The sequence below is a fragment of the Pagrus pagrus genome, assembly GCF_965226575.1.
Source record: "Pagrus pagrus genome assembly, chromosome: 3".
Classification (NCBI taxonomy): domain Eukaryota; kingdom Metazoa; phylum Chordata; class Actinopteri; order Spariformes; family Sparidae; genus Pagrus; species Pagrus pagrus.
Genome location: NC_140187.1, coordinates 4,876,001 through 4,896,061, shown reverse-complemented (window position 1 = coordinate 4,896,061; position 20,061 = coordinate 4,876,001). Strand labels below are relative to the sequence as shown.

Below are 20,061 nucleotides of genomic sequence, written 5' to 3'. Positions count from 1 at the left end.
TCCCTGTATGATTACCTATTTGAGGGTTTATTTAGACCTATTTGTATTACTTATCTTCTCAGTAATTGTACACATACTGACTGAGAGAAAAGGAAATATGGGTAAATCAAGGCAAAAGGTAAAAGGAAAGAAGGAGATAAATTAAGAAAAAGAGCATCAAAAGAATGTTGGGAAGTGTTGGAAGACGTCTCTTTGAGCTGATATTATTTGACAGTTGTGAAATCTAAAAGCTTTCAATCTTCTCATTGTGGTGTTAATAAATAAAATGCCATTATGTTTGGTGCTGTGGTAAAATTGCTTCTGACAAGCAGCCAGGCCTGTGCACTCTGAAGTGAGAGTGTGTATATGTGAGTCTCAGAAGGAAAAGGGCTTGTAATATAAAACTGCATGACTATGTTTTCTTAATGGAGCTATTTGCATGTTAATGATGGCTGTGGATTCATTAGTGGCCTAAAGTGGCTTCTCCATAAGCCAATCTAAACACCGGCTTCCCTAAACGAATGAAGAATGAGCCGGCCACATGGGTCACTCTGCAGCTCCTAGTTGGGTGGGTGTGTGTGTGTGTGTGTGTGTGTGTGTGTTTGAATGTGTGTGTGGTCAAGAGAAAGGAAGACGGGATGAAAAAACAGGCAAGGAGATCTAATTGGTGTTACGCTTTGTGATTAAAAATAGCTGACAACTCCTGTTGTGTGAGAGGAGGAACTGATGAAAGAGTAAAAGACCAAATGAGAAGATGTGCGATGAAAGGAGGGGAGTGGATGAAAGGGGAGACAAGAGAGAGAACAGATGGGAACAAATGGAGGCTAAAAGAAGACAGTGACAGTAAGGAGGAAGATGAGGAGGAGTCAAGAGAGGATACAGGGAGACAAGAAAGAAGAAAAAAGATGGCTGGGGAGAAAGGAGGACAGTTTAGAGAGGTGGACGGGAGACAGATGAGGGGGAAAGGTGAAAGAAAGACAGGAGGAGAGAGTTTAGGGGGGAAGGAGAGATGAAGAGAGATCAGGACAAACACAAACTATCTGCTCACTGAAACAGAACCGGGTTACTTTCCTCCTTCACACTGTGTCTCCAAAACAGTTCAGTTAAGAACTTCATCTTATCACGTAAATCATTCTCAACCCTTTTCATCTTCTCCTTGGCTCCCCTGTCTCCTATCACTAACCAGGATTGTAAAACACATTTTAGAAGAAGAAGAAGAAGTAAAACTGCTACCTGGATTCAATCCAGGAAGTGGGACCCTCCTTATACTGCACAGAGGTCATGAGGTGGAGATCAGGATGGATGTGTTGTACTGAGTAAAGACTGGCTGCATGTCTACATTGACTTTAACCATTATATTAACGATCTTTACCCAATCTTAACCAAGAATTACTTACACAAAACCCTAAAAACATTATTGATCTAGTTGCCAAGAGCCAATATTGTAGGGAAACAATGTAAATGTTAACAGTAAACATTTACAATACAGTTTCTGGTCGGCATAATTAATAATTCCCAACATATTTGCCGATGCAAATTTGGTCTATATGAACAGAATATTAAGTAAAACGGGCTGAGTTGTGTTGTTTCCATAACTTGGCTCGGTTGGTGTTGTTTCTCTAAAAAGGGGCACCGGCTGCTTTACAGTTGAACTGAGCTGAAACTACTTGTCTGTAAACTTGCCTGTTGTTCCCTGACCTCCCAAAAGCATTTTTCAAACTCACTGACATTTTCAAATATATGAATACCAGCGGGAGACATTGTGCCTTTGCTCGCCTTTCCTGACCTCTTTTCTTTTTACATCCCTTTTCTTTCCTCTGTTCCCACTTTTAATTGCTTTCTCTCTTCTCAGTACATTCTTTTTTCTGCTTTCTCCTTTAATTATAATTAATGAATGATGTGTTTGTACTGTATCTTAGTTTAGTTGGCTTATTTACTGGTTGTGGCACTGTGAAGGCATCATGCCACCCACACTTATATATACAGACAGATAAAACATGATATGCCTGAACAATCTTTACAAGAATCATACATCAACAAACATAATCACACAAAATGAAAAGCCATAGACTGCAGGGGTCGCACACATGCACACACACATACACACATGCATAAGTCCTTTGTCTCTGAAACTCTGAAAAATTCCCAGGGCTCCTTGCAGCTGTCTCCAAGGTCACAGGTGTGCGTTTGGTGTGTGTTTGAATGCAAATGACTAACTTCATATATACATGAATGTGTGTGCGAGTGCATTCCTGCACTAATATGAGTGGGTGCATTTGTATGCCTACCTTTCAGCATGTGGGGTTTTTCAGTATAGGTGTGTGCGTGCGTGTGTGTGTGCGTGTGTGTGCGTGTGTTAAGTCCCACCAAGGTCAAATATGCATTAAGCCAGGCATGAAATGGAGTCATAGCGGCAGCTCCACAACACTGACTATGATGAAGACATCTCAATGCTAATGGAGAGATTTATTGACCCCACAGTCACAAGGGTGTGTGTGTGCGTGTGTGCTTGTATGTGTGTGTGTGTGTGTGTGTGTGTGTGTGTGTGCGCGTGTGTGTGCACAACACAGAGACATATGGAAAGCACCGAGTGTGTGCAGCTAGTGTGTGTGTTTGACAGTGTAAGAGAGAGGCATTGATCGAGAGAGAAAAGAGTGTGTTGGGAGTTTTTGGTGTGTGTATGTGTGTGTGTGTGTGTGTGTATGAAGGCCGTTTACACTGTCAGTGAGTGTGTATGTTAATGCAGTCCTTCATGCTTGGCAGTGTGCTATATAAAGTTCCCTCCTCCCCCCGTGTGACTTTATTAAGACTCTGTTATGGATGACTTCGACTCAGAGTATCACTGTGTTAACTCTTCACACTTCCACACAACCAGCGTGCCTGTCTGCCCACCTGTGTTTCTATATTCTATATCAGGTAACAAAATCCTGCAAAGTTCCAGGTAAAATGTTCTTATGAAGCTATGTAGCCTTCACTTCACTTTGCACTATTAATTTTCCCTCTCGTGCAGTAGTGTAAAGAGCAAAAAGTCTGAGTTGGTAACGTTGAGCATTGGCTGAAACAAGTATCCAGCACAGATATTGTACTTCTACGAGTACGAGTATCATCCAAGTAAAATGTGTCATTATCCTTAATCGTGATCCATTCTGATGATGCTTTATAAACTGTTTACCTATAAATAATACACAAAGCAACTTCTGATCAACCCATAGCAATTGAAGGCTTAAATTAACAATTTTCCTAGTAGTGGCCCCAAGTCCAGTTTATGCCCCGCCCATTCCAAGTATCCATACAGATACAGATTACTGTGTACTCGTTCATCGAGTCAGCAGATGGTTAGGGTGGTCAGACGGCTCACACACAGGAGTTTCCCCCAGGAGACGGGGATTTGCGTCCCATGTCTGACCAAGTGTGAAGATTAATTTGTTATAAGTTATGTAACACGATTAAGTGAATGTACGTAAATTACGTAACCTAAGTAATGTAAGTGACCCAACCACAACGTGACCATTTCACAATGTTAATTATAGTCCAAAAGTCCTAATATGTGAAATTACTTTGAAAGTCTAACCTCATGTTGCATTTGTATTATTGCTAACCTGATTGCAGAACCATTAACATGCCATTCACAAACTTTATTGCATCCTGTTTGACTGCTTTTACTGCCTTTTTATCTAATTGTTCCAATTCTTATTCCCATAAAAGCCTTTCTAGTGATGGGTGTTGCAAATCAGCATCTGCTACAAACACTATGATATTTGCATTGGAAAGCTGTTTCAGTTTGCCCATGTATATTGTTTCTTTTCTTATAAAATAAAAAAATAAATAAATCATGTCTAGATATACAAAAATAACATAGTTACGCAATTGATGAGAACTTAGTTCAAGACATAATTATAGATCAAGATTTTAATTGACAGCTGCCCGCCAATTAGAAATGAGGATTTTCTGTAGCCATTCCATAATTCAATACAATTCACTGGGATCCTTGAGACCCGCAACTAGCAATTACTGGTAAATCCAATCACACTAAAGAAATAACTTCATTACAGTAACAACTTGATGTCTGCCCTTACAGAGGAAGACGTCTTCCACAGATCCTGCTCTTATTCACTGCAGTATTCAGCCAAAACACACACCTGCAGACATTAGATCCCCAAAAGTGAAACAAAAACTGAAACTGAAATTGTGCTAAACATTGAGCACTATTAAAACACATCCATTATCATCTAAATACTTGGATAAACAACAGTAACAATCAAATAAACTGCATTTAGTTACACAACAATGCAAAAGACTTAACACTAATTAATAAAAAATATTCATGTCAAATGTAACCACCATACACCTGCCTCCTTTACCATCTGGGTACACTACAATAGTACACATACATCACTCCCACAGGTGCACTTTACTTCTCCAACAAATGTGCAGCCAACAGAAGGAAACGATCTGTTGCACCAGCAAAGTCTAAATTTACACGGTGCCTTAAAATGCAAATAACATTCGCTGCAAACCTTTCACCATTGAAGGTTAAGCGCTGTAAACACTCATGCTGCTCCAAGATGGAAATCTTAGTGGGAAGTGTTTTTTTTTTTTTTTTTTTTTAATAGTAGAAAGGTGTAAGGTATATAAGTTCAGCTCTCTCTCTCTTGCCCTGTCTTTCTCTGAAGCACAAGGTCAGGCTCAGCTTCATTTTATTGCTGCAGAGCCTGGCTGGTGGAATTCTCTTCGGTATGGATGAAAAATCGCTCTGATATTTGAAATACATTACAGCCGGTAGTGGAACAGTGAGCTGCTAGCATAAAAGATGGAAAATAAAAGTGCAGCTGAGCCACAGTCCAGAGGAGGAGGGGAGCCGGAGATTGAAGGAAACGTAGATAGAAATAGGTAGATGGAACAATGGGAATTAAAAAGGAAAATAGAAAGATCCTGAGCCCATCAGGGGCCGCAGGACATCTTGATTTAAAACATCGAGGGCTTCCTACATGTTTGTCCGATGTATTCATCATTCTATCACTTTGCTGAAATTTAAAGTAAATTGCAGAACACTAAAACAACAATGGTAACCTGATGATATCAAGCTTTTCATTGAGCTTTATTTTGAAAGTCTAACTGAATGTTATCTATGTATTATAGCTAACTCAACTACGGAGCCAAAAGCACATAACTAACGCTACATTGATGGGTAGAGAGTCAAAGTTTGGCCACTGACAAGCTACCGTTTTTGATATGTTGGGAGTGACAACATGCTGAGAAAAGTACAGTATGACAAGATTGAGTGAGAAAGAATAAAAATACAAAAAGAAAGAACAAGGCAGAAACATAAACTGAGTTTGTGAAAAAAAGAAAAGAAAGAGGAACCATTCTTCTTGTTCATTCAACTTACATGACTTGAAAACTGAATTTATATTGAGAAGCCAAAGAAGACAAAACCAAGACACAAAAGATAGCGGAGATAAAAGTAAGCCAGAGAAAAAAAGAGCAGCAGGAGTGATCAGTGGAGGAAGAGACAGTGAGGCAGCAGAATATATATCTGGACTGCAGGTCACAGAGATCAACTGGTCTAGACAGTATCCCAGCATTATACCTCATTTCACTTCCCTTCTCCTGACTCGAGGAACAAAAATACTGACTCACAAAGTCCAGCCCAGAGTGTGTGTCTGCGTACATGCAGGGCTGTCTGCGTGCATGTGCGATGTGCGCACGAGGCCACTTCCTTCGGAATGGCAGTCGAACAAAGATATGCAAGTGTGTGTAGGTGTGGAAGTTACCTGCACAGTGATCTGTGGAGCCACCAAGCAGCTGCATAGCAGACAGACAAATCTGCTTCACAGTTTCTTTTCTAACACAAATCGAGTCTTATCTCGCAAGTTAGGACCAGAGAGAGAAAGAAACTGGTGGACAGAGAGACTTACGGACAGATAGCAGAGAGAAATAGGGGAGGTTTCTAAGAACGGAGGATTAACTTCATATCCTCGCTGGGCAGGGAAGAAGTGTTTGCCTCCTGCTGTTCAGTATGTTGGTATGTGTGACTGCAGCATGAAGATAATTAACAGAAAATGTGAAGGCTTAAAGTCATCATACGCAATATTTTCATATAAAGAAATGTCTGTTATGCTGCTGTGATGGGACAAATAGAACACAACAGTAATTATTTCTTATAATCATCCAGCTTTCAGGTTTGCTGTTCTGTACAGCAGGGGCCAGATGCATACAAATCTGTGCAGACAGAAGACGAACAGAAATATATATATACCTGTTCTGTTCGGCAGATTTATAAAGCTCTGCGTACACCTGATTCTGTTTTTTTTGTGCTTACACTAACAAGCTGTATTTCTGCTTCCTTAATTACTCATATAAATATTCTTACACATTTGTTTGCTTATCAGTACTTAGTGCCTGTTCCACCACTCATTAGAGCTGTCAATGACAAGAACAGCAAACAAGAAAAAGTTTAGTATTTGACCAGTTCAAGCGCAAGTTAGTGAACATTTCTGCAAACAACTTAGAACTTCACATTTGTTTCACAAGCGACGCATCATATTAACATTTCCACAAATGCGTCATAAGACTTTCACATTACATGTTTATGACCTGACTGGATACAAAGGAGAGTTTCAGGCAGTATGTATATTTATCTATAGCTATGTATAATGAAAGAGGACACCCACGAAGAGGGGCAGGATGGACACCAGATTTGAATATAGGCTTTGGAGGCAGGCAGTCAAGACGTGGTCACAAAAGAGCACAGAGGCTCAATCTTCCCTGAGCACTAAAGGTTAAAAATTACTATCACTCAACGCTGCTCTCACCTTCAATTACCCAGCACTGCCACATTATGGCCAAACAAAATGACTACCATTAGCTTTAATCACCCTACATGCGGCCTAATGCTAAGCTGAACTACACTGGGGGAAATAATTGCCCCTCAGTCATGCTGCGGAAAAACTACTTCCAATACAAGCTATGGGCTATGGATAGAAATTATGAGCTCTCTACACAGGAGGTGACTCTGGACCGTCTTCCACTTCCACTTTGTAGTAGCACAGTTGTTATTGAAATGTTTCAAGTGCAGTGCATCTTTAAATAGCCACCAAAAGAGATGAAGACAAGTAAAATGTCACATCACCAAGCTCTGCTGGCAGGCATTCAATCTTTTTATTTGTATGCATATTGGACTGCTGAGCCTTCCTCCACTACTCTTTCTGTAAATACAGCCTTTCACTTTTCTGAGTTTCCCCCGGGAAGAACAAATAGGTCTACAGTTATCTGCACATAAAATAAGAGAGCCTTTAATTGCTGATTGGCCGAGTGGTCTTCTCTGAATCATCTAACTCTTTTCATTTTAAACATAACTTGATTGGGTGTTTTTTTTAAATTAGAAATATGTTTGCAGTAAGAGTCAACACCCAGTGCGTGCAGTGTGAACACCAGACGTGAAGGAAACAGGCTTTCTCCGACCACTGGAACCTTTAAAAGGAGCCGTAGCTGTTGTAGCTGGAGGGACCTAGCTCTAAGTGTAGATCCTTGGTTGCATTTCCTGTTAACGAGAAACACTAGGTGGAGTTCGCTGTACTGACAAGCCTCGTAAATGCAGCTACATTGGGATAGTATTCATCAAGACTAAAAGCAAGCATATGTTTTTATTTTATTTTGTTGGTGCGTGACTGATGTAGAAAACTCTGCAAGTTGTCTATAAAACAGCAACATATCGAGAGAGTTGGTGGTTCTTGTTCTAATTTGCCTAATTCAAACGGTTTATAGTTTTACTCGAAAAAGCCAAACAGGAATGGGCAAGGGAAAGAGAGGGTTTCAGTTTCACACCGACTTTTCCTCTAGGTTCATGCGACGCCTTTGTATGCGTGCGTCTGTGTTTGTATCATTGTCTTCGTGCGAATGCGTGCACCTTATTAACCACAAAAAGCTTCTGATCCATGGAAAAAACATGACTTCTGCTCCACCAGCAGCGAGTGGCTGTCCTTGGCTGGGCACAAAAGGCTGACGCTTGCTTTGTGAACTGACAGAGAACGGCGTTGCGTAACCTTTTAACATACATCAGTGTCTGGGAAATTGATTTTTAGAGGAAAACGTGTTTGCACATGAAATGCACGCTATGCTGCGGTGGCTTTCTACTGATCCAGTGGATTTACGTTGCATCAATGGTAACACTGCGCTGGGCGTGTGCATGTGGAGTTGTGTGAGTGTGTATTTATGTGCATATCTGTAACTTTCGGATATGCCCTTGTCTCCTTATGCATATATTTGTATACTTTTATATGCTATACTATGTGGGTAAGTGTTGGGTTCTCTATGCTCGCTTATGTATGCAGGATTTTGTGAGAGAGAGTCTGTGTGTATGTGTGTGTCTAAAATCCCATTTCCATAGCTGTGCAAACACCTGAGCTATGGAGAAGGCTATACAGCTGGTTCAAAAAGAAACACACACACACACACACACACACACACACACACACACACACACACACACACACACACACACACACACACACACACACACACACACACACACACACACACTAAACGCCACTCTGCATTGCATACTGGATTTACCCAAGCTCCTTCTCCCTGTCTTTGATCCCTCAATCTGTATGTCTCTTTCACTGTCGTCTTAATAACTTTCTTCTCTCTCTGTCTGCACCTCTCTCCCTGCTCTCTCTCGCTCTCCAAGCTATTATAAAACGGCTCTCACTGGGACCATTCAGGCTCCTGGTACCATTATCCCTTTTCAAAAGCCTGAAAGGTACTGGAACGTGTCTAAATGTTGGATTCTTACTTTAAAATTGAAATGTTTTCTATTCGTCTAATAAGGAGCTGAATTGAGCCAGCCTTTGAGGCCAACACATATAAAATGAAGAAATGGACTCGATGGGAGTGTTAAGTGTTAAAGTGTAGGAACTAATGAAGCTTTTCAGATCAGATGGAAATTATTTTGACAGTATTCCAGTTTTTGTAGCGATACTGTGTGTGCACTTTTAGTCTTTTTGCCCCAAGTTACCAGTACATTCAACCTGTATAGATGTTTTGTTGCTGTTGTTTATCAATCTATGGGACCCACATTTGTTTTCCTGTCTTGAGGCCAAACAGAGGCTGTTTTGTTTATTCCTGAAAATTCATGGGCATTTTTAGAGAGGAAACCAATAAGTGATGTTTCTTTTTAATTATACAGCTATCTGGGGTATTGCAGTGTTAGACTGAAAGTAATAAAAACAATACAGTTGTTACACCCAAATTCAACGAAGACAATTTGTGTTCAGAATTGCCTTGCCACTAGAATCAGAATTTCTCTGGTGATATTCAGTTCTATCGCGCTTGTGTCATCTTATATTCAATAAGTGTTTTTAGTGGGATAAAAGCATCTTAAACATTTCAGCAGTACATCTCAGATTGGATTAAAAATGCAAACAAACTAACACATACTGAGATATGCTGTTACGGAACTGGTAAATATTCTCTCTCATTTTCCTCTTTAACTTATTTATTTTTCTCCCTTCCTCCACCCCTTGTTTATCCATCCCTTAGTTTCCACTCTCTTGCTAACCTAGACTGACTGACTGAAGTTCTCACTCCCAACTCATCAAATACAGCAGCTTGGTCAGTGGCCTTAACCTTCAAACTATGAGGCCCTACCTACCCCTCTTGTGTCTCTTTTGCACATGAAGGACTCCATGGTCAAGTTAGCAATAACAAAAAATATGCAAGACTTTCAAAATAAAGCTCGCTGACAACATATCCTGACACATTATGACTTTTGGGCTGTTGTTTGGTTAGGTGTTGACACAAAAACTACTTGGTTAGGTTCCGGTAAAAATCGTACTTTGGGTTAAAATAACTACTTCCAGTCTCGTGACGTACTTAACTAACAGAAGTTACATGAGTGACGTAACTTACATCATGTAATGTAAGTCAAGTAAGTACATCAACTAATTTTTTTCTAAACTTGAAAACAAATCACTTTTGATTTTTGGTCACAAACAGATGCGAGACCCAGTCTCCAGAGAGAAAGTCCCGTGTATGATCCATCAGATCACCCCAATTGTCACCTGACTTGGACTTTTGTGGAATTCTTTAAGGCTACTGCATTAGAGGGGCGCTTCAAGAAGTGATGCTTGAGAAGTACCTGTAGTGTCAAACTTAAAAGCATACGGCCAGTGACTGGGCTGCCCTGTTTGATGCATTGGGAGAGAGAACAGGCTGAAAAATGTTATGTTTCTGTCTGTAGTCACCACTTTGCTGTCTCATTCAATGTCCCGCCCACAACACTACCTGATTGGTTGACAGCCTATCAACAATGAATAATCAAAACTGTAAGGTAACTAGTAACTTATCAGAAAACGTAGAAGTATAAAGTAGCAGAAGGTGGAAACCTCAAAATTGTACTAGTTACATCCCATCACTGGTTATTCTAAATTTTGTGACTGAGATTTTCATTTTTACATCAGATCAAAAAATATTGGTTATCAGCCTTCTTTATTACTAATAACCAGCCCTGAAAAAAAAAACATCAGCCGATCTTTTTTTATTTATATTCCCCCCATCCCTGTCTCTCTTCCTCACTCTCCTATATGTCACTGTACATTGGTCTTCCATTCCTCTATCGGTTTGTCTTTGGCCTTGGATGAAGTTCATGATGAAAATGATGACAACATGCTTGGTGGTCAATTTGCAGGTCCTCCGTCCACTAATTTATTGGATCAATCCATAAAATAACTGCGATACTCGACGGGGAAACAGCACCCAGCGCTGCTGCAATATGATGTATATGGATGGATGGATGGAAAGGAGGGATGAGTAGATGAATGGAGGGATGCAGGGAGGTGTGAAAGTGGGAGATGGGAGAGTGTAGTACCGATGGTACTATATACGAGGTAGTTATATACGTACAACTGGGCAGATGGATGAATGGAGGGAGGCTTAATTGAATCAATTACACTAGAAAAGAAGAGATGGGTGTAGGCAGTGGTGGAGGGATAGAGAAGTGGATGGACGGATTACGAGGAAATGAACAAATGGGAAATAGGAAAATTATGGATGAGTAGATGGACAGATGAAGCTGGGAGGAATGGACGGATGTGTGTAATAGAGGAAAGGGTGGTTAAAAGGAGGAAATAGTCATGAGTAGCAACAGATGAAGAGAGGGATGATGACTCGTAGATGCAAAGGAAAGGCAGAATGAAAGGAAATGAGAAAAGAAAAGAGAAAGAGGTTTGTATAAGTGATTGGTAAGATTGAAAGATGACAGGAAAGGATGGATGGAAGCATGGACAGGTGGACAGATGGATAAGGCAGATGTAAAAGGATGGATTAACCGATGATAAAAGGATAAGTAGATAGATGTACAGAACAATGGAAGATGATAACACTGTACTATTCTTCTGTTTTGTATAGTTCTGTGAGTTTTCAAGCCACACTTCTTCTAATGTTTAGTCTACTTTTCTATATTTAATGTATTTGTTGTGAACACCAGATTTTTCTTCACAGTAACGATGAAAGTTTTGTTTTACATCGCTCGTCTTTCAGTTTAATTGTGGAGAACAGATGGTTCGACAAAACGCAAACGTCATTCTGCGAAGATGTATGACAGCAAATTTGTGCCACTGCATAAATCACTCAAGCGTTCTTTTACATTCTGCTTCATCATGCCTTGATGTGCATCAGCCATTGGCTCTGAAACCTGTGTAGTCAGTCAGATAGATAAAACTAACTTAAATACGTGAGGTTCGAAAATATGGATTTCAGTTTCTTCTCAATCCCTCTCTGAATTTTTAGCCCATTTATGGTCAGTCAGGTTCTCCAGAGAAGACAAGACACAGACAGTACTTCTATCACAGTAATCTTGTCTGTGTTATTTTAAATGTCTGCCTGTCTGGCTCTGTGTTTCCTGGGTCGTTAACACATGGGCTCAGCAGGTATAACAGTGACTCAGCTGATTATGGTGTTTGAAGAGACTTTTTCCCCTGTCTGGAAAGAGAGGAGAGGAGGAGTGAAAATAAAGAATGGAAATGAAATGAAAGTGAAGAAAGGGTGAGAGAACATTTGATGATGAGCAAAGCAAGGATAGATAACATGGATAGAGAGTAAATTACAGAGAAGAAGAAATGACAACTGGATAGCAAAAACTTTAAGGAAGGGGGTGATAATCGAGGGGAACGAAGGATGTAACTTTAGATGTGATTTTCAAGTTTTTTTATTCTTGGGTAGGCCGTTTTTTGAGGTATGAAGAAATGGAAGAACAAGAAGAGAAAGTGAAGGAAAACAAATGGCAAAAAATGGGTCACTGGCCATTTAGGTCAGTTATATTATTTCTACACTGCATGTACATAAAAATAAATTAATTAATTAAAAAAAGAGATGAAAAGAAAAAGTTTTGATGATAAACATAAACAACAAAAAAATTGGAGGAAGGAGTCCAAAAGACTTCAAGAGCAAAAGGAGGGAGAGTGGATAATGTGACGGTAGACATGGTGACAGGAAGAGGAAAAAATAATGGCCAGGTGGGATGAAGACAGGAGTGAAAAGGAGGAGGATGGATGAGAAGAGGTGTGGCAGGAAGATGACGAGGTGGCAGCTGGCTGATAAGTATTATCACATAAAACAGAAACACTCCCGTAAAGGGAGAGAGGCAGACAAATGTCACTACAGCACTTATGCTTCTGTGCGTGTGTGTGTGTGCCTGTGCATGTGTGTCAACTAGTCTACTGGTGCAAATATTGGCCTCTCACACACACACACACACACACACACACACACACACACACACACACACACACACACACACACGCGCGCGCCACACTTTGGCAGGGGTGAGAGCCAATCTCCTTGGCAAAGAATTGGTCAATCTGGCCAACAGAAGAGGAGGGAGGGAGGAAAAATGAAGAGAAAGAGACAGAAAGAAGGTAGTGGAAAATGGTTTTGACATTTCATTTTACCCATGTGTAAACTGTGTGTATGTGTGTGTGATTGCACATGAAGTATATCACCTTCCATGTGTGTCTCAGACTTTGTACCCGCCTCAATGTGTGTGAAACTTTGTTAACTTTTACTTGTTTCTCACGCATGTACACACACACACAAACACACACACTTCAACACATACACACTAAGATACATGAAAACACACAAGCTTTAAGGAACCCCAGCTTTCTTCTCAATGAAGGTTGAGAGGAAACTAAAGTTGAGATTGTTTTTACTCACCTATAGAAGTCGTGGCTGGAACTGGTTCTTTGGACACTGCACACGTAACGTGACACGCAAAAGGAAGCACAACGTTTGGTCAATAAAAGCAACAGTCAAAAGCTCAGTCTCAAGGCAAGGAGGTGCTTGAAAACAGTGAGTAGGGGTAAAATTAGAAATGGGATTGAGCCAAACATTGGCTATATTTGGTCCAACCTTATGCTGATGTAAGGAATTAAAAGAACTATTACAATATCGACCATAACAGTCAGTTTTTAGGATTGAGAAAGGCAAGCAAGAATTGCAAATAAAAAGATGAAGGCGTGCAGGTTTTGCTGTTTTTTCCTGCCATGTTCATGATTTGTTTTCACTTGTACAGCTCTCTAACAGAAGAGGAGTTAGCCGAAAGCTACGGACCATTATAACATTCCAGAAGTGGTAACATGCAATATAACGACCATTGAAGTGTAAGTATTAGTAAAAGCATTAAGGAGCTGTAGTGTGTTTTCTTCACTGTGTCATTTACAGGGATAGTTTGTCCAGTTGCAGCTACAGCCGCAGGCAGCTCCACAGCCTCTACAGCCATCGACTCATTGCCTAAAGCATCTTTAAAGATTATGTGTGTGCATATGCGTGCGACTGTGTGTATACAAGTGTGTACCTGAGTAGTAGGAATTCAGCAGGGATTTGCTCTGCAGTGTCTTGCTTCCCTGCACAGAGAAAGAGCAGGGAGAGGGGGAGGCTGGGGAGGTGAGGTGAAAGGAAGGTGAATGATAGGACGAGGAAACAAGAGGAAAACGGGGAAAGGATGTGAAAATAGGAGGAACAAGGAGAAGGGGAAGGGGGAGATGAGGTGAAAAGTAGGTGTGGGACAGGATAGGGAGGTAAGGGGGAGAGGAGAGAGTGAAAATAACAGAAGCGAGATGAGAATAGAGGACGTGATAGGGGAAAACAAGAGGAGGATGCAGAAGATGAGGAGGAGACAGGGGAGCAGGGGAGTAAAAGACAATAAAACGTAGAGGACAGCGGAGACAGAAAGTAAGTACAAATCAGGTGAAGGACAAGGGGGAGAAGCCAGAGGAGAGAGAAGAGGTGGGTCAGTGAACTCATCTATAAAAAACAAAAATCAATCATCACAGGACACAATTAACAATGAAAGCATAACAAAGGACGATCAATACACCATATTCAACAGCACGAGGAGCAATCCAATAACATTAATGGCACCATCAATGCTACAGATATTGAATTTTGAAGCATAAAAGTGGTTCCGTCTCAATGAGCGTGCACTCAAATATGACTACTTTAAATGTTGATCAATAGATACGATTACATGATTTTGTGGCTTGTATGAAGAATGACGGTGCGACCGAAATGGATTTACCCAATGGTGAGGAACAGAGCGTGATACAAAGTGGAGGAACAGGATGGAAAATAAGCGTTTATCATCACGCTCTGAAATACCAAGCTATCAACCTGTAGATGAAACTATAACAGGGGTTTGACGCATTCAGCCCACTAACTCCTGGACCAGGATTCAGGATTTTCAGCAACAGTCCAAAAGGATGCCACCTAATGCACGTTGCCCCTTTGAAGAAGCTGACTTCCCTGCTGCACTCAGATCCATCAGTGTGATTGATCAAATTGCTATAGTCAGTTCAAAAAGGCAACCGTGGGAAGAAAGTCAACAGAACAAAATGGAAAACAGAGTAGAGCTGAGCTGATATACGGTATCACTGCTACAGAAATATGATTCACCATCCGGTCTCTCTTTAACAGTGACTGATGGCTATGCAGGCCATGCAGATACACTATCTCCCACATACACACACAGACTGCTCGGGGCTATTAATAAATGATATGTAGGATAGACAAAGGCGCACACACACAAAAACACACACACAATAAGATAAAACCTAGGGGGACTTCTGGCAGGCTGACTGTGACATATTATACGCTGCCTCATCCCGTTCAATAATCCACAGTAGATATCACAGCTAGCCTACACACATTTATCTGCAGGACCTACAGTTTGTTGTTGTGTGTGTGTGTTCACCTAAAACTAATTTAGGGCATTTATCTGTAAGCTTTCAGCAGCCAATTAGTACTCAGTATTTTTGCATGTGTTCAAGTGATGGTCGAAGCTCTCCTTCACCTCCCTTTGTACTCACTAAGCAGATGACATGATATGCCTCCTACGTTCCTATCGCTTTTTCAGCATTAGTTATCCAGATATCCACTTTTTTTTGTCTCATTTGGGGTATTCCTTCCTCAAACTCTGCTGCCATTTTGCTCTGTTTCATATTAGTTGGGCCGTCCTCCGGGTGGTCCGTCAATTAACATGTTTTTTTGGTCAACCAAGTTGCAATCTCACGTAAAAAACATGTACAGTTCAGAGCAACCAACACATAATACAAAACATTTACCATGATGGGAGGTGTTTGAGACACATTCTAGCTAGATATTGAATAAGTCGATATGTTGAAAAGCCTCTCAACGCTATATGTGACTCCTTGGTGTAAATACGTCACTAAGTGGTCTGTAGAATTGGCCACTTGCAGCATCTTCTAGTATTGATAATGGTGGCTGATGTGACACTGAAATTACCCATCTTTGTCCCTGTAACATGAAAGCGATAAGAAGAAAGCAGCTAACGTGAATGAGGGCCTGTGATAGTAGGCAAAAACATTTTTGTCATGGCCCACATGCATTCATTTTTTTCAATATATCGAGCTATGCTGTTTTTAGCACAACTTGTTCTTCTTCTGGCCATTTTCAGCAGTTAACAAACTGCTTCAGACACATTACCACCAGCCTGCGAACTAGAGTAGGATCTATTACCCACAGTTGCATCTGGTGTATGAGGAAAAAAACATGTGTTTTTTGAGTATTAAAGCATGTATACCCATTCTAGTATTAAATAAAAATAAATTATGAACCTGAAAATGAGCATAATATGTCTCTTAGTAGAACAGAATGAAATTCTTAACCCCAAAAGCATTAACTCCACACTCTGGAAGAACAGAGCTCTCTTTTCCTGTTTCTTACCATATAACAACCTGGGAGGTTTCCCATCAAATAAAATGTCAAAATAAATGTCAGTATGAAGCCTGACACAGATCTCATCCAGTTCATTTTTGTGTAATTTCACTAATTTCTTAAAAATGAATGTGGTGATAATTGCCTGATGTGAAAATTATCCATGTAGCAGCCCTCACGTCTAATTCTTATTCATATTCTATTTGCTCTATTGTTTTCTGGTACAAAAGCCCAATTTCCCAACAGCGGATGATTTAAATTTTTATCTTCTCCCCCTCTCTCTTTCGTCCTCTCCGTCTTCCCCCTCTCCTCTCGTCTCTCCCCTCTGCTCCCCTCTCCTAATACCTCCAAACACAACATATTTTCTCCTCTTCTGTGATAAAATCCCTCTCGTCTCATGCGCGCAGGCACTGTATGCTAATGCGGTGCAAAAAGAAGCCCAACTTTAATACAGTGAGGAGTGCACCTGCATACCATAAGAAATCTGCTTTGACAGCAATGTCCTGTGAAGATAACTGGTGACTGGGTGAGAATGCAATAACACAAAAAGGTTATTTGCTCTGCGAGGGTCCATCCGCGGAAATATTATTGGGTCCCCTACCTTGCGTCAGCGTTTTTCTCTGTCTCATTAGGACTGAGCCTGGATCGGTGACTGTGTGTGTGCATGCATGTGTGTGAGCTTTGCTACTTTTCTTTCAAATATTCATGTGATATGATAGACACCAACTGTGATAGAGAGACAGCAAGGGATAGACTACACTGTGGCATCAAGTTAATAGACATGAATCTAAATACAAAGTATTATAGTCTGTTCATTCAATCTGCATGGGCTGACAAAGTAGAGCAGTGTCACTCTGGAATTTGTGGCTAACGTAACAAGACATACGTACATATCTATTCATCCAAAGCTGACTTAAAAAAAGAGGGAAGTTCGATGCTTTTTAAAAGTCCAAACTTAATTTCACGTTTGCCCAAAATTTAATCAAAACACTCATTTAAAAGCCAAAACTTTATGTTTGGCCCCAAGCAAAGTCTAGTCAGCTCTGCCTGGAAGCAAAAAACAATCCAGAAGACAGTCATTTATTTCTTTCCTTTAGTCTGCAACACCAAAGACTTTACGAAAAGACTGTTGGGTCTAATTTGAAGAAAAGAAAGGTTAAATGTTTTGAATACTTCAAGTCAAACACCAAAAGTCTAAAGTGGAAACTTTTTCAACCAGCTCTGTATCACTACGATGTTAGTAGTTTATGCAAATGAAATGCAAATGCTTTTCTCCAGATGGCACGTTTTACATCATCTGGCGGATTTTGGGGCAGTTGTATGAACTTCAGATTATACTTTCGCATTTTTGTTTGCCTGTATCCACGGACACTGAAGTCAGATCGAAAGAGAGAACCACCCGTCTCTTTGATCAAGTAAGGGCGTCTCATCAAACTCCAATCAAACTGTCAAAACTAGGCAATGCTGATAAACTTTAAACCAAAATTCTGATACTACACTGCCCATTTCTCACCTAAAATGTTTCAAGAACTGGAAGTGGACACCATATTTTTTTTCCGTATTGTGAAGATGAAGGCTGAATAAACTGTGATCACACTGTAAAACTAGGCAGTGCTGATCAAATGTGAACCACAATCTTGTTTTCAAAAACATATTTTTAGTCAACCGTTTAGCCGTCATACGATATTGTTTGCTACCAGCGGGCCGCCTCATTTCGCCTGTTTCCTGTTTCAAAACGTACGATGAGCCCTGTCCACTTGCGGTACGTCACCCATCGGCATTCGGGTTGCTGTAGGTTTTCTACCTTTTGAGTAAAAAGGGAACACCTCTCAGTTTTCTTTGGTCATGTAGCTCCAGTTTTAAAAAATCGTCTTCCCAGCTGTGAAATACTTCCTTAAAGAAAGTACACTCCTTTTCTACATGTTGCAAAATGCCCAACCGTCAAGTATATTTGAAATCAAAGATCTCAAAGTTTTAAATACGACAGCTTCATTGTCCATCCGAGGGCAAGATTAAAGTGGTCCCTTCTAAGTGTTTTCAATGCAAAAACATTATTGTATGTCAGAATTGCAGCATGGGCAGTTAGAGGAAGAGTGCAGGCAATTACAGCAGGCATTAGCTTGCTACTTAGTCCCTCTCCAGCACCCCTGGCTTTCACTGGCCGAGCACTCCCGAAAGGCCAGCCTGACATTTTCAAGAGAAAAGTGCCCTTCTGAGAGGCCCTGTCTAATTACCCTGGACACATACACACACACACATCATTTTACAAAGAGGTGGAAATATGCACCCACATGGCCACGCAAGCAGAATGACTTTCATAAGTTTATTACACACGGATGCATACATGAAATACCCCGCGCAATGCGCATGCGAGGCATCACAGAGGAGTTTAAGGGAAGAGAGCTGAAACTGATTACAACTGCGCTAAGTAAGATGGAGGCTAGTGGAGCAGTACACCACACTGCTGATATTGGTTAAAGAGGAACATATGGGGAGTTTTATTATAAAATGAGATGTCCACTCTTTGAATAAATGAGTCTGACAAAATGATTAATGGCACAGAGACAGACACAAGTATATGTGTCTTTTCGAGTAGAGACAAGGGCAAAAGAAACGTTACTTTGGGTGAGAAAAGTTAACTTGCAGCTTAATTTATAATACAAAACAACTGTTTTGTTTTCAAATGATTCTATCTCAACAGCACAACAATACTGTATTAGCGGTATTCTACCTTTGTTATGTGTTTATACTCGGATTGTTATTCATGATTATCTTCACTGTCGATAAAGCTGTCAATTATTTTCTCGATTAATCCACGAGTTGTTTGGTCTATACATTTCTATGTGTTCCAATGCACAAGATGACGCCCTGAAATGTCTTGTTTTGTCCACAACCCAAAGATTTTCGGTTTACTGGAGGAAAGAAACCAGAAAATATTCAGGTCAAAGTAGCTGCATCGAATAATTTTAAGCCTACTTGATGGTGCCAGTTGATTTTAAGATTTAGATGCACATTCAAGCTAGAACTGAAGAGGACTTTCACTCACTGAATCCGTTGAGGTCCTGGTTGGAGGTGGAGAAGGGGTCGTCTTTGTGCAGGGTGCTGACTTTGGTGGTGCTCTTATCAGCCGTGGTGACCGGACCCATCTCCCTCTGCTGGGTGGAGCTGCTGGCAGTCTCCTTCTGCTTCTTTGCCAACTTCCTATAGTTGTACGAACACATACACACAAACAAGCATACATGTAAAGGCACAGACAGGAACACACACACACACAAACATGTATATTTAGCCCCCAAACACCATCACACATTTACAAACAAACATACATCACAAGACCAAAAATAGTGTCAGGAAGATGATTTATGATGAAAACAGCAAGCAGACCAGAATCATATTTCTTTATAACATGCACTGACTTAAACACAGAAGAGACAAAATGGCAACATGCATACAGTACTGTATGAGCATTTGTTTTATGCATTGCAGTATCCAGAAGTTCACACAAGATTTTTTTTTTTACTTGCTCACAGTGTTAGCAGCCATTTATTGTTGCTATGAGCAAAATGAAGTCAGCCTGGGACATTTACGGCAATGGTTTAACTTCAGTTCATATCTACAGCAAGGCGTTTAGTCCATTTTTTATTATACTGTTGCATGGCGGTTGTTCTGTCATCATTTACAAGAGATCAAAAAATAAAAATAAAGACGTATTCTCTAAATTCTGAGACTATTGTCAGTCAGAGCTAGCTAACGAGCTACATGGATAACCAGTAAGACTGCAACCACTGATATTCTATATTGATTAACCTGCTGATTGTTTTCAAATTCATCAATTACTTTAATTCTTTA

The 20,061-nt window shown here is 40.4% G+C and overlaps 1 protein-coding gene across 8 annotated transcripts in view; it reads right to left on the bottom strand.

The window, feature by feature from the left end:
• The window catches only part of ptprt (protein tyrosine phosphatase receptor type T), a 334,457-nt gene that overhangs the window by 62,835 nt on the left and 251,561 nt on the right, over positions 1–20,061 (bottom strand). For all 8 annotated transcript variants that reach the window (XM_084348993.1, XM_084348986.1, XM_084348987.1 and 5 more), the window contains 3 exons: positions 19,259–19,413; positions 13,835–13,915; positions 13,195–13,230 (listed from right to left, as the gene is read on the bottom strand). In XM_084348993.1, coding sequence (XP_084205119.1) covers positions 13,195–13,230; positions 13,835–13,915; positions 19,259–19,413 — 272 coding nt within the window. The remainder of the gene's footprint in view (positions 1–13,194; positions 13,231–13,834; positions 13,916–19,258; positions 19,414–20,061) is intronic.